The sequence below is a fragment of the Balearica regulorum genome, chromosome 4 (genome assembly GCF_011004875.1).
Source record: "Balearica regulorum gibbericeps isolate bBalReg1 chromosome 4, bBalReg1.pri, whole genome shotgun sequence".
NCBI lineage: Eukaryota > Metazoa > Chordata > Aves > Gruiformes > Gruidae > Balearica > Balearica regulorum.
This window is the reverse complement of record NC_046187.1, coordinates 14816640-14831067: the sequence shown is the minus strand read 5'-3', so window position 1 is coordinate 14831067 and position 14428 is coordinate 14816640. Positions and strand designations below refer to the sequence as shown.

General features: G+C 37.8%; 1 protein-coding gene and 1 long non-coding RNA gene across 3 annotated transcripts in view; one reads left to right on the top strand and one right to left on the bottom strand.

Annotated features, from left to right (window-relative positions):
* The window catches only part of LOC142601672 (uncharacterized), a 264842-nt gene that overhangs the window by 76456 nt on the left and 173958 nt on the right, over positions 1 to 14428 (top strand). The window lies entirely within an intron of this gene.
* HHIP (hedgehog interacting protein) overlaps positions 1 to 14428 on the bottom strand; it is a 78155-nt gene that overhangs the window by 61567 nt on the left and 2160 nt on the right. For both annotated transcript variants that reach the window (XM_075751218.1, XM_075751217.1), the window contains exon 2: positions 8490 to 8685. In XM_075751218.1, coding sequence (XP_075607333.1) covers positions 8490 to 8685 — 196 coding nt within the window. The remainder of the gene's footprint in view (positions 1 to 8489; positions 8686 to 14428) is intronic.

Below are 14428 nucleotides of genomic sequence, written 5' to 3'. Positions count from 1 at the left end.
AAAGGACATCAGTCGGAGAGGTGAATAATGAGTTGTCTCAGAAGGCGAGAAGTGCTGCTGAAAACTGCACCGCGTTGACATGCAGTTGGCCTCTGGTTGACTCCCGGCTTTAGAGTGGGTGAACACAGTGTCCGTCATGAAATCTGCTTCCTCAGCCCCCGTCCCCTGAAAAGGGGTATACATCACATGCTGCACTGGGGCTGGCGTTAAGCTGGCATGGATGAAAAGTGGTCGTTGTTAGGTTTTAGGTTAAAATGGGAAGGAGTTCGAAGACCCAGGGAGTTGGTAAAATGAGAGCCTTTGAGGAAAAACTCTGCCACTACACTATGTTTAATGACAGCAAAAATATCTGTTTCTGTCCACAAACCTACTTCTAGTCATTTCTATCCAGTTCTTAATCATTTGTATTAAATCTAAGAAGATGATAGAATTTGGCTAGTTATACATGTACTATTTTACTAAAACAGTTGTTAAGATAATATGTCTTAAGTTACCTTCATTCCTCTTTGTATTATTGGCATACTGTGTTAGAATGTACTACAGTCCAGGACATAACTCATAGGATACACAGAATTTGCACTTAATTGGAATTAGAGGCCTAATTTATGCATGGCTTTACCACTTGTGAATAATGCAGTAATCCATAGATCTTGGCCATAAAACCACTGGCTTACAACGTACAATAAGAGCTGATCAGGGACAGCTGTGTTTCAAAATGCCAGTTTCTTAAGAGCAAAGCTTGTTCAGAAACATTATCAGTTTTGACAAAATTTTAGTTAACATGATGTTTCTGGTCCAAACTCAAACTTCTGGTCTAAATGAAAAAGAGAGAAACAGGCAGCAAACCTCGTATCACTATACTCCGATGTCTTGTAATTAGGGTGTTTCATTAGGAAGAGGAATATTCAGGTCAATGTCCCTCATCTGTCAGGCAAGAGTTTGACCCTAAGTCTCCCATTTCCCAAGTAAATGTCCTAACAACGACTTTATTAGCTATCCTGGGGTGGTCTCTCTGTGGCTTTCTTCATGGAAAATTTCGAAAGAGTTCAATTTCTTCCTTATGTGGAATAGGAAAATTTTTTAGATCCCAGAATTTTTGTGGAGTGGAAAGCCTTTCCCACCCAACTATACTTCTTTTCATATGCATCTTCCTTTAAAAATATTGGAAAAATAACATGACAAAGCCTGCCTTTGGTTTCTATAAAATAATATCTGGAAACACATGGTAGTGTGTTGTGGTGTAAAAGTTTAATTACCATGATTTGGAGCTTCAGAAAATATCATCTCTGAGGAACTGGTTTTAATTTATAGTAGTTATTTGGAGAAAATGGGAGATATAATTTCAAGTGGAATAACTGAAAAGGAACTATGATACAATCAGGGAGTAGTATTCCAAGGCTTGTAGATATAATGCCAAAATCAAAGGTAATCTAAAATCTTGCTGTTGAATTATTTGACTTAAGAATACACAGTTTTGTCTTTAATAATTTATTTCACTAGCCACAGTGGGTCATTCAAGAAAATGCAATGGCAAATTAGAGGTGTACAATTTCTAAGAATTTCTAGACTTTACCAAGTATACCAGCTACTATTTACTAAAGATAAACTAGTCTTGGCTTGAATGTTATCTTTAGTCAGAAAAACTGAGAGCATATTATGATCACATTATTTACTCGGTACACGTTCATTTCAAGTAACAATCAGATGCAAACTCACTTGACTAATGCCTTATGCAATGCCTTTTCTTATATGTAAGACTAATCCGTTTTCCTTATGAAATATTTTATCATGCACTTAAGTACACGTTGCACTGCAGTTGCCTTTTGCTATTTAGCAAACTCATCAGCAGGTTCCAACAAAGGATAAGGCTTATGTTCCATTTTCTCAGCAATGCTCGTAAAAATGGGGTTTCAATTAAACTGTGAAAATCAGTCTGTAAATTGCTAAAATGTTGCATTACTGGAAGGAATGTAACCTCTGTAAATACAGTTTCACCTGTGTATTAGGGATGGAATTTTGTTCTATAAAACACACAGTAATTTAAAAAAAACCCAAACCACTCTGTTATATATGCTAGATTTAACATGCTAACAGCTTCACTAAAGACAGTTAGAAAAACATTTGCTTCTACTCTCCTATCTGCTTGTAGCCATTTCATATTTTCTTTATCACGCTTAGATTGTAAGGTCTTTGGTGTAGAATTTGCCATTTTGTTCAGTATTTGTGCTGAATGGTCCCTGACAGGTGCCCCCAAGCACTAGAATTGTTTGGAGGGGAAAAAAAAAAAAAAGATCATTTTGCTTAGTCTGAGTTTATTCAAATACAGCTCTGTCACTGTCCTCTATGAGAACTATGCCTAGTAAGGACTGCAACATTTGGTCCTGTGTGAATTTCTGTACTTACTACCTTACTACTTTATTTACATATCATACAAACTTCCTACCAGTTGTGCATGTGTTGACAGAGCAGTGCCCATGTTAACACAGAAAACTGCAATAACAAAGGAAGATTAAACATAATGTTTAAGTGTTGTACATGTCAGATTTTGCACAGGCTTGCATTTTTGTGCTTTTAAAACTTTCTGTCTTGCAAACAATAATCAAACTACAGACTTTTCAGTTAAGGCAGTTAGAGTGAAGGCTTTCTGTGTTCACCTTTATAAAAAACTGTGGGAATAAGTTGTGATTTCAAGCCTTTTCACAGGAAAACTTCTGCTCTTAGCTGATCCTCACCTCCTCTCTCCACTTGTATTTGCGGTCGGTTATTCCTCACACTATCTTCCTTCCTCTCCTACCTTCACCAAATGCCACTTCGCTGAATTCCCTGCTTACCCACCCCCACCCCCCCCCCAGCTCTTCTCTTCGATACACAACTCAAAGGTTGTGGTTGCATCTGTCCCGGTCTTTACAGCAAGTCAAGTTCCTATTCACCTCCTTCCTTGTTTGTACTGCACACAGGATTGAATATCACCCACTCATCTGAGTAGACCTACACCGGCTTAGAGAGCATCTGGAAATCAGGCTCACCTGCTTTATTCCTGCTGTTATGGACTTTGAGCATACAGTTCAGTATTGTGTAAAAGAAACATTTTCCTGTTTTTTTTTTTTTCTTTTTTTCTGATTTGCATTTTTGACATTTGTGAATTTGTTCACAAAACCCATATTCTCCTCTCTCTTCTCAACTCTCAGTGAAAACTAAATCAAAGAGGTGATTCCAGATTGATTCTTTCAAAATGTAGTAAGTTCAGTGGTAGCTCACATCACTTCCTACTGGTTTTCAAGTGACTAGTGGCTCCCTTCTCATACTTACACATTTCATGTACCTGCACACAGCCAGTGCCAGGGTTAATCCCCCTGATGTTCTTGTTAGCAGTAGTAACATTATGAGCCGCTACTATTTTTCTGCAGGTTGACTATGTTGACTGTGACTATTAGTTGACTGTGTTAGAACCTCTGGAAGTGTTGTGTGGGCTGCAGAATTTCTTACATGATTTCCAGCATTTTGGGCTGGGGTGCCCCTGTTTGGAGTTAAAAAATTCACATCAAGCATCCCTTCTGGTAATGGTTGGATTCATATTTGGGCCTGGATCTGAATTCACCCACAGCCATCTGGAACCGATTTATTCAAATGAAAATAATGGAGAGCACGTAGTTCAAAATCTGTCCAATGTCCTTGGATGGCAGAATGCACCATGGCTGTGGTGCAGGTTTGTTCTTTAGAATATGTCACTTCATCTGGCATGGATCAAGTTTCTGCTCATGCCTAAAGGGAGAATCAGCCACGCCTTTCTTTACTAGCTATATTAACAATAAATATTAGACAGTCTTCTCTACTATCCCTGGGACAGGCCCAGGTAGACAGGACACATGATACAGAGGATTCTCTATCCTCTCTCCTCCTGGCTGAACGTGGTGACTTAAGGGATGGGGGGCAATGGCAACAAGTTCCTGCCTGGCGCAGCAGGCGCGTCTCCTCTGTAACCAACCCACCTTCCCAGGTGCCCTGGCATAATAAGTACGAGGTGCTGCAAGTGGACCTGAACAATAATGAGGACAATGGTTCATCTAGCTTGGAGGTGTCACCAAGGTTAAGTCGGCCTATGCCTTGTGCCAAAAACGCTTCCATAAATTAAAAAGGACAGGCCACTGTTACAGGAGACTCTTCTGAGAGGAACAGAAGGCCCAATATGCAGACCAGATCCACTTCTTAGGGAAGGCGGCTGCCTCCCTGGGGCCCAGGTTAAAGATGCAAGGAGAAAGGTTCCTGCCCTGGTACAGCCCTCAGATTATTGTTATCCATTATTGATTTTTCAGGTAGGCAGCAATGAAACCGCAACAAGAAGACTGAGGGCAATCAAGAGAGACTTCAGGGCCTTGGGATGACTAGGTAAGGGATCAGGAGCACAAGTAGTGTTCTCCTCTACCCTTCCAGTTGCAGGGAATGATGAAGGAAGAAAGAGGCAGACCCAGTGGATCAATACATGGCTCCGAGCCTAGTGTAACCAGCAGAATCTGGGGTTTTTTGATCAGGGGTCAGTCTACACAACACCAGGCCTGCTGGCGACAGACGAGGTACACCTCTTTCAACAGGGGAAAAGGATCTTTGCACAGGAGTTAGCAGGGCTCATTGAAAGAGCTTTAAACTAGATTTGAAGGGAGAAAGGGGTAAAACTAGGCTCGCTAGAGAGAAGCCTGGGGGCGGCACACCAATGTTTGAGGGACGGTTTGCTAGCAAGGCCCTTTGGTCTACCATCTCAGTGGAGGTACTGGATGGAGATCCATGTAGCAGTGAAGATGCAACAGTTATTGAAACCACGGAAACAGTTAGAAACAGCAGAAGCGCCTGATAACAGTCACATCAGAATTAGGACTTCTCCCCCCACGAAGGTGGAGGGATCAATAGCCCAGCTGAAGTGCATCTACACCAATGCATGCAGCACAGGCAATGAACAGGAGGAGCTGGAAGCCATTGTGCAGCAGGAAAACTATGATATTGTTGCCATCACGGAAACATGGTGAGATGACTCGCAAAACTGTAGTGGTGCAATGGACAACTATAAACCCTTCAGAAGGGATAGGCAGGGAAGGAGAGGCGGTGGGGTAGCCCTGTATGTTAAGGAGTGTTTTGACTGTCTAGAGCTTGATGACGGTGACGATAGGGTTGAGTGTTTATGAGTAAGAATCAGTGGGAGACCCAACAAGGCAGGAGAAAAGGAGGCTGAGGGGAGACCTTATCGCTCTCTGGAACTACCTGAAAGGAGGTTGTAGCCAGGTGGGTGTTTGTCTCTTCTCCCAAGTAACAAGTGATAGGACAAAAGGAAGTGGCCTCAAGTTGTTCCAGGGGAGATTTAGCTCGACTATTAGAAAAAATTCTTCACCAAAAGGGTTGTCAAGCACTGGAACAGGCTGCCCAGGGAAATGGTTGAGTTGCCCTCCCTGGAGGTATTTATGACGCGTAGATGTGGTGCTTAGGGACACGGTTTAGTGGTAGGCTTGGCAGTGCTAGGTTTATGGTTGGACTTGGTGGTCTTAAACATCTTTTCCAACCTAAATGATTCTGTGATTCTATGACCTTTGAAAATTTAAAATTCGTATTGTTTGAAGATACTTCATTAAGTCACTTAACTGCAGGGTCCCCATCAGGAATCACTTAAACAGAGGCTCTTAGTAAAGATCAGATGAGAAAAGTCACCTGGGATGAAGCAGGGAATTTCTAATCTCATTGACTGTGAAACATTACACCATCCTGCGGTGACATTATCTATAGGATCCTAACAGCTATTGTTATTATTCTGTTTGAATAAAGAATCAGGTCCACATTTTCTTTAAATATTCCTAAACAAGTCAATTAAAGTTCTGATACAGTCATAACCAGTGGGCAAACTGCTGTCTTCAAAAGACTTAACCAAGGATCTGCTAGAGTTTTCCTCTTTGCAAAAAGTGACAGAACAATAAATGAATTTCTGCAGCTAACTCATCAAAAAACCTGATGTATAATTACTCAGCCTTCTTGGTTAATATGTACCACTAAAATTTCAATTCCAGAAAAGATGCTTGCTATCTTAAATCACTAATAATTCACATTTGTGCAGGACTTAGGGGATAGAATTATTTTTATAGTCAGTAATTTCCTTAAACTCCTTTGTATTGGTGTTCAGAAACAATTAGCATTCCCTAATGGAGGAAGAGTAATTATTTGACTTTTTAACAAATGTACAGTGAATCACTGCCAGAAGCCTTGGGTTTGGGGGCCTGTTAATATTCAATTCTTTGTTTAATCCTCCAGGCTAAACTGAAAACATAGCTTCCACACTTTCTATTTTTTTCTTTCTTTTGCAGTAAATATTATTATGGATATACAGGTCTCACGAGTAAAATAGAAAATCCAAGTAAGTTATTTTTTATTATTTATATTTTAGAATGTATAAGACTATTAAATGATACTCAAATTCTATAGGCCATCTTCTTAAAAATAGGAACCTGAAATCTTACTTAAATAATACCTAAAGGAAATAGTAGTATAGGTTTCAACAACCATATGTACCAGTCAAGTCGCCAAATTAACCCTGCTCGTGGATCTAAGTATGCAACAACTTTTTGTTAGTACAACCCACTTTCAGAACAAGTATTTAGAATGATTATTAGCTTCTGATTGATGTAGGAAAAATCTTATTTTAACTGACGCTAAAGTATGTAAGCTCTTTTCCTGTAAAGCACAGTGCTCTGTCCAGTGCTAAAGTTATGCTTTCATCTGGTTATCTTTCAAGGCAACCTGGGTGGTCATAAAAAGCACTTGACATCTTGATGCACTTCAGCAGTTTTACATATACACAAACTTTGTAGAAAAATAAATTTGTCATTCGTCACCACATATGTTGATGTGAGGAGTGAGGTTCCTGTGGCTATAGCTCCTGTGCTGCTCAGCCCTTTCTTTCTCTCCCTCCCTCCGTCGTTTCCTTCTTTCTCCCTTTTACCTCTTTCACTTTTTCCAATTAAACGAATTGTTTCCCCAGAAACACAGAATTCCAGAAAACAACTATGAGGGACTTGCTCTGCAGAATATGCTAATCATTTACACTAGCTACAAACTCATGTCAAAAAAAGTCTTTGTGCTGACTTCTTATATGGGCCAAACATTTAGAATATCTAATCTGTTATCACTGTTCAGCAGGCAGTCTTGGCAACTGTGATCTATTCTGCTTTGCTTTGGGGAATGTGATAAAGAGCAAGAAACAGCTGGTTTAAGAAACCCTTAGAAACATTTCTTAGTTTATAAAGACAATAATAATATTTTCATATTTGAATGGGTTGAGATACATGTGAAACCACAGTAAAGGGAAAAAGTAAGTAAATTCAAAATGTTTTCTCAAGTCAATAAAAGAATGCTGCAAAAAATCCCTGCACTCTTGAGATTTCAGAGAAAACAAGTACACACTGTACACACGCAATTAAAAAGCCCTCCTCCAAATCTTGTCCACTTAAACTATCCCCTTTACTCAAATATGTTTACATTATATTACAAAGCTATGCTCATATGTCAAAAAAGACTATTCACAAATTCATTTTTAATACTGTTATCAACTCTTTTTTCCAGTCTTTGTTGTTAGTTTAAAAAAAAAAAAATCTTAACCAGTTTAATTATTTTCTCCTGTGTGGCATTATTTATAAGTAGTGTTTGGACAGGGAAAAAAGCATAGTTTAAAAATGACAGTCTTAAACATATAAATAATTTACTATTGAGAATACCAAAGATGTTATTTAATATAATAGTGTATTAAGACAGTATTTCTAAAAGAACCATCTTCTGTGGTTATTTTGTTGATATAGTTACAAGTGATAGCACACATTTGGTGACTGCACAGGTCAAATTCTGGTTTTGGTTATGTCCAGCTCACTCTACTGACTACACTGAGGAAGTGTTAGGTTAGTTAAGAATTTGGTTGTTAACAGCATGTTGGAAGTGATTCAAAGATCACAGAAGTCTATCGAATAGCTCCCTTTTTGATTTCAATGGGCTTTAAACCCCGTGGAAAAAACCATCAGTTTCTAGGGTAACAAAACCAGAAAAAACACTTTACTCATCAGCTTCTAGAGTCTACAGCAAACAGTCAGCAACCTTTATTACTTGCATTTTAAAGCCATCTATTATTTAGAATAGTCTTTTGGATGGCCAACTACTTGTTTACATGATCTGAACGAACATGCTAATATTTCAGCAAAGGTAATAGTTTCAGGTGCCTTCCACAACAAACAATCCTGTGTTTCACGGAGAGCTGAATAGGAGGGTGGCAAGAAAGCACTGAAAATATTTACCTCACTACATAAGATCTGCAGTGAAGACCCTGAGATATTCTGTCTTTGCTTGGGCAAAATCCACTGGATATCCATAGGGATTTTACCTAGTGAAGAGCTGGATCTATGACCGCTCAGGCAATATCAACATTTCAAAACAAGACATTCTTTAGCCCCGAATTTTGTTATAGGTTTTACCTGGTATATGACCTCTGCAAGTATAATAGAATTCTTTACAATAGTCTTTGCACAGGTAGGGAAGAATTAGTTCTCTTTCAGGTGTTTCCCTTTTCTCAGGTGAGTGGAATAGATTCTGAGCGTGAGGTGAGCAGTGTGCACATTTGATTTCCTCCAGTAGCTTCGCACATTCTGTGTTGTTGGTAACAGAAAGTATCTGCAAGCCACAAACCAGAGACAAATAAACATATGACCTGTTTCCCCATCTTAAACACAAAAAGATTGCATGATCTAATGTAATAAATAACGCTAGCGGAACCAATATAGTTAGTATAAATGCATCATGTTTCATGTCACCGCTTCAGAAGTGCAAAAATTATTACTATGAAATGTGCAATATGTCATTAGTACAGTGAGATTTTAAGCACTTGCTTCTCTTTCTCAGATAAGAATAATAGTACTCAAGTTATTTTATGGACTCACGCCTGCAATCTCTTAATCACACAGGCAACCTCTGAACTAGAGGGATCATTTATATAAAGAGGAGCTACAGCAGCAGGCTTTCTACCTGCTTCTCTTATGCGAAATACTTAAAAACCTAATTTGTAAGGTGATCTATTCAAGTGTTTAGAGACTAAAAATTAAAATTCTACCATCAAAACACATCAGGAAAATCATATCTAGGCATTTGTTAAGTAGGTGCATCTTGAATGGAGGACTTGAATGACACCACAGTCTGGCTACTGAAATGACTGCTGTGGAGTTCAGCAGGTGCCTTGGAGTTTTCATGCTTTAAATGCTGCTCTGCTTTTTGCTCTCTCTAATGCAAACTACTGGGAGGTGGAACAAGCTGTATGTTTTCAGACATTTCTTTTTAGAAGTGAAAAATAGAATTTGTTTGTAACATCTTGTTTGTCTCAATATTGAAACTAACTTTATCCTGAAAAAAGAGCATATATTATGCATAATACTTGAAGAAGCACGAAACCACAACTGATGATGTGTTTAAGTAAACACAGGAGCCTAAGGAGCGCAATGTCATCAAATCATGAAAAATAATGGAAAACAGCATAGTCGTCTTTATTAGTCTTTGAATGCAGTGCACTTTGTTAATCTATTGTTAACCACATGGATTGTTTTTTGATCATTCATCCCAATGGTGGGTAGTGGGAAATGTGTTCTCAGCTGAGAGGGACTGAATCTGATCCAATGCAAAAACAAAGCTCAGGTTCTTTCTGCTATTTGTTTAATGCTGTTATAAACAAAGACTGTAAGACACTTATATGAAGAAATATTAATGCGGCAAATCTTTGTATTCTGTAAAATTTGTAAATATTTGTACATAGCACATTTAAAAATTTCAACATGGTTTTGCTATAGTTCCTATCTCTGAGTTGATTTGTAGAAGGATTTTCCAATGTCATACCCTTGCCACATAACATTGAAGGGAATTACCTAAATTACTTTTGATAAAATAAGTTATTCAATGCATGAAGGCTCTTGATATGTTTGAGTATGCTGTCTCATAGGTTTGCTCTCTTCTAGGATGCAGTTCTTTGATAACATAGTTCTGAACTCAGTATTTTATTTATGGACCATAATTACATAAACCTCAAACACTTGAGAGAAATGCACCCTCCATTATTTTAAACAGATACGTATTCAAAACATTACACAATATATGGCCCGTACAGTTACACAAAATCCTATTTAAAGGATTTAATTTAGCCTTAATTTAAAAGACAAACTCCTTCCAGGAAAAATTAGTCTTACCATACATATATTGTCAAAAGACCATCTGAAAAGTGTACTAAAGTTTAGTGGTGTAACTTGGACCACTCATTATAAGAACATGATTTGGCTTCTACCCTTATTCTGGAAGAGCTGCCATTGGCTTCAAAAAGAATTCCTCTAGATTTGCCAGGATCGTTAAATGCATTAAATGTTCTGTTTTTTAGACTCTCTGTTCTCAAACTATCCTTGGCTTCATAGCACCTGCAGTTAAGTAATGTGACTAACATCTGCCCTGTATGGCTTATTATCTCTCTTCAGACCCTTCTTGGGAATATAATTGTCTCACATATTCTCTTGGAAAGGCTTTTGGGTTTTTAGGGGTTTGTTTGTTTGTTTGTTTTTTAAATCTTGAAGACAGTAATCAATTAATTGCATGGTGCATGTATGGCAAAAGATTTGCATTGGCCCCGAATCCTTTGGGGAATTCTTTCCACAGCCCCAGCCCCTTCTCTCCTGAAAAAGTTTAGATTCTTTTTGCTAGAGTGCTCATTTGGGCCATAGCAGCAGAACTGTTAACCTTGGTCTGCTTTCTTGGGTTTCAGATGTTGTTCTAGATATGGTAGATCTTGGGGAAAATGCCTTGAGGACAAGAACTAAAAATATAATGATAACTACAATAAACTATAACCAAAATACGTAATAACTAAAACTTTGAACTTGACTTAATACTGCCTAGGATTGCAATCCAGGTAGTAGCAAACAGACTTTATATGCTTGCAGTAATCCACACTGAGGCAATCTTCTGCATTAGCTGGACTTTCTTAAGGGATGATGGCATCCTGATCTTGGTACCTTGCGCTGCCGTGGTTCTGCTGGGAAGTGGCCTGTATAATTCAATTAAGTCACTGTCTGCCAAACAGAATAAAGTCTGAAGCCAATAGGGGATGATCGAAAGCACTATCTATACGTGCTACTTTTTAAGAACATTATGTCACTGAGAAGCTGGGAGTTCTCCTAAAGTAAGGATGAAATGACCTATTTTGGTGTTTCCACCAAGGGAAAGTGCACCATGACTACAGACTTTTCACAGTACTTGCCTACATTCAGTAGTATCACCTGCTTTGCAAAAGTCTCAGATGTTTTCATCAGGGAGTTGATCTCAGGCAGTAGGCTTTCTTGTGGTAGCAGTATGATGGTGTGTTTAGAAGTACAAGTAAACATGAGGTATTACTAGGTAAATATTCAGTGCGTTTATTGAATTAACTCCACAGTGATGCAGATAGAAAACCGTACTTCTACTGGAAGACTCCATTGCATTGTGAACAGGGAAAAAAAAAATACAGGATAGCAAAGCTAATTTACTGTTTCTTGTGGAAAACGTAATTGACGTTGCCTGGTGATACAGGAGAAGTAATGCTTGCCAACATTTCTGTCCTCAAAGTTAAGACAAAAGGATCCTAATCCCCCTGAGCAGCTGCTATCCAGGAATTAACCACAGGAATTCACCCCCTCATGTCATTTCTGGAATGAATCTTGGTCATATAATAGCTAATCGGAAGATTAAGGAATGAGAGTCAATCAATTATCTGAAAATCAAGTACAATGTTATTTAACTTTTAGAATGCTCAAGCAAAATAGGGTGGTAATATTTGCTCTGTGTGAGGTCTAATGTATAACTCTGTCCTGGCTGGGAGATAGGACAACCATTCTATTCTGAATTTCAGTAAATCAATAATGTATTTATCCTGGAGTATATGAAACTAGTTTTAAGCGAAAGTTGAAATACTTATTTGAATGAAGCTTTTTCTGTTGTATTTCTACTTTGAAAATGACCTTAAAGTTGACAATGGCTTTGGTCTTTTGAAGAAATGTAAACTAATTTCCTGCTTTAATTTTTAAAGTCGTATGTAAAACCATCAAACTGCAGTGGTTTAAACTAACTGTGCTCTGGAAAATATGTAAAACTTCCAAACATTTATTGCAACATGCCTAATAATGATTATGCCTACTGCTGACTAATTTACAACATCTGTAAGATCATCCTTTAATCTCTAGCCACATGAAAGTAAAATGGGTAGACTAAAGGTAAGATAAATCCTGGAATGCGCAGGAAAGCATAGCATACTAAATTGGTTTATCAACAAAAATAGTGCAAAGAAGAAGAAACAGAGGACAACACAATAGACAGAAATTCTTTACGTTGAATATTGTCATCTGTTTTGTGTACTCTGTCATATCTACTTTGAGAAAGGCAGTATAATTTTTATGTTAACAGGAAAAAAAACCCCAGTGAAATAAGTCATTTCATTAAGCTGTATTTGATATACAATCATTTATGTCTAAAAATCATATGCTTACGAGATTGTTCAGCTGTTGGGTTGAACATATGCTTCTTCTGTATTATAGTGCTGGATTATGTCATTAAAGAGTTCGGTTTCAATTTTAGGGTAATATGTAAATAGATCATTGTACTAAGGCAGCTGTTAAAGGGACCCCAAGATGAGTTATTTGTTTAGTTGGATGTGCTCAACAATAGCCTTTGTTCGTGAAAGAGCCAGAGCAAACAAATGATTGTAAAAGGGCACACTTGAAAACAATTACTTTTCAACCATTCCTTGACAGCCTTGGCTGTGAAACCATCCAAGGTAGAGAGGACTTCTTTGCCTGTCGGGCTGTAAGCAAACTTTTAGAAAAACTGATATTACAATGTTTGACTGGAATGTAGTAGCCCTTCATAAAAAAGGGGATAGTGCAGAAAACTAGAAGACAAAGAGTTAAATGTCAACAACAGGATGCAAAAATCTTACTCGAGCCAGTGCAATGTTGTATCTGCTCATTATGGTAGCTCCATTTTTGTTCCCAAAACTGCAGGCAATGGTATTATAAACACAGATCAATAATTTGGTCGAAAAATCTCAAAGACCTGGCATCTTAACCAAGAAGCTCTTATGAAAATGTCTACTGAGCATGCTCAATTATTTTTTTTTTTTTTTTAAGAAACTAGTGTTCAGATTTCTGTTAATGTCATAGCCACTCCATCACGTAGATATATGATGGAGTTTAAAAAAGCTGGGTTTGGAACTGTAGTAGAACACAGCTTTAAAAGTGTACTTTTAGAAAAGTTCCATTCAAATGTATTCCATACTAGTTTGCCATGTCTTTTATGGAATGACCACCTCATTCTGTCAAGTATAAATGACATATACTTTGACATTTTTTCTAAACATATATTGATACGATAAAGAAGATTTGTGAGTTTCAGAAACATTAATCTTTGGTGAAAAACAGGCTGATTTTAAAACGCTGTAAAATAACGTTCCTTAAAAAGTGTAATTTATATTTAAAAAACCAGGTTCAACAGATCAGAAATAGCTACTATGGCATAGATGGTCAATTCCTCACATTTATATCAGGTTTTTAGTACCATTAGTAAAAAAAAAAACCCAAACCCAAAGGGAATTAAAAGATATTTTCAAGGAATAGTAAAAAGAGAATAAACCCTTCAACTGCCTGGAGATTGAAAACTAACCAAAATTCAACTTCCAATTTACTGCATTCTGCCAATTACTACAAGAGTCTCCAAGCATTGAATAATCTTGGTAGCATATATGCCACTGACATATTGTAAACAGGGTGAATTAAGGACATATTTTCCAGTCCTTTTTTTTTTTTTTTTTGGGGGGTGGGGGGGAAGGTGTCTTTTTTTTTTTTTTTTTTCTCTTTTTCCAAGCTAGATCTTTCAGGTTATCTGTGTGTGGTTAGTTTATAGTTTAATTCAATTATCACACAGAAGCTTAATGACACTGTCTCTAGACAACATGAAGAAATATATCTGCCTTGAATCTCAAAGTGCTGCTGCATATGGTATGAATAAAGAGAGATCTGCAGCTGAAAACCTGCAGTAAGACAGTTCTCACTCATCTGGGAATAGAGGGGGTAGGACAAATGCTCCCTCAAAAGGCATGAACATTTGGACAGAGCTGGGGACTGAAGGAGAATGATGTTCTCCAGTTTCACCCATTAGTGAACCAACTAACAAACACAATGGTGTTGTTGTTATTCTTTTGCCATAAGCAACAGGACTCTGTGTGTGGGCAGCAGTTTAGTGGGGAGGAGGATAAGTCGACCCCTTTTTGTCCTATTGATTTTTTCCTATTTGCATGACTTGAGCAAATTAAATGATGCAATATGGCTTTTTGTTACAAAACAAAGTGAGAGATACCACC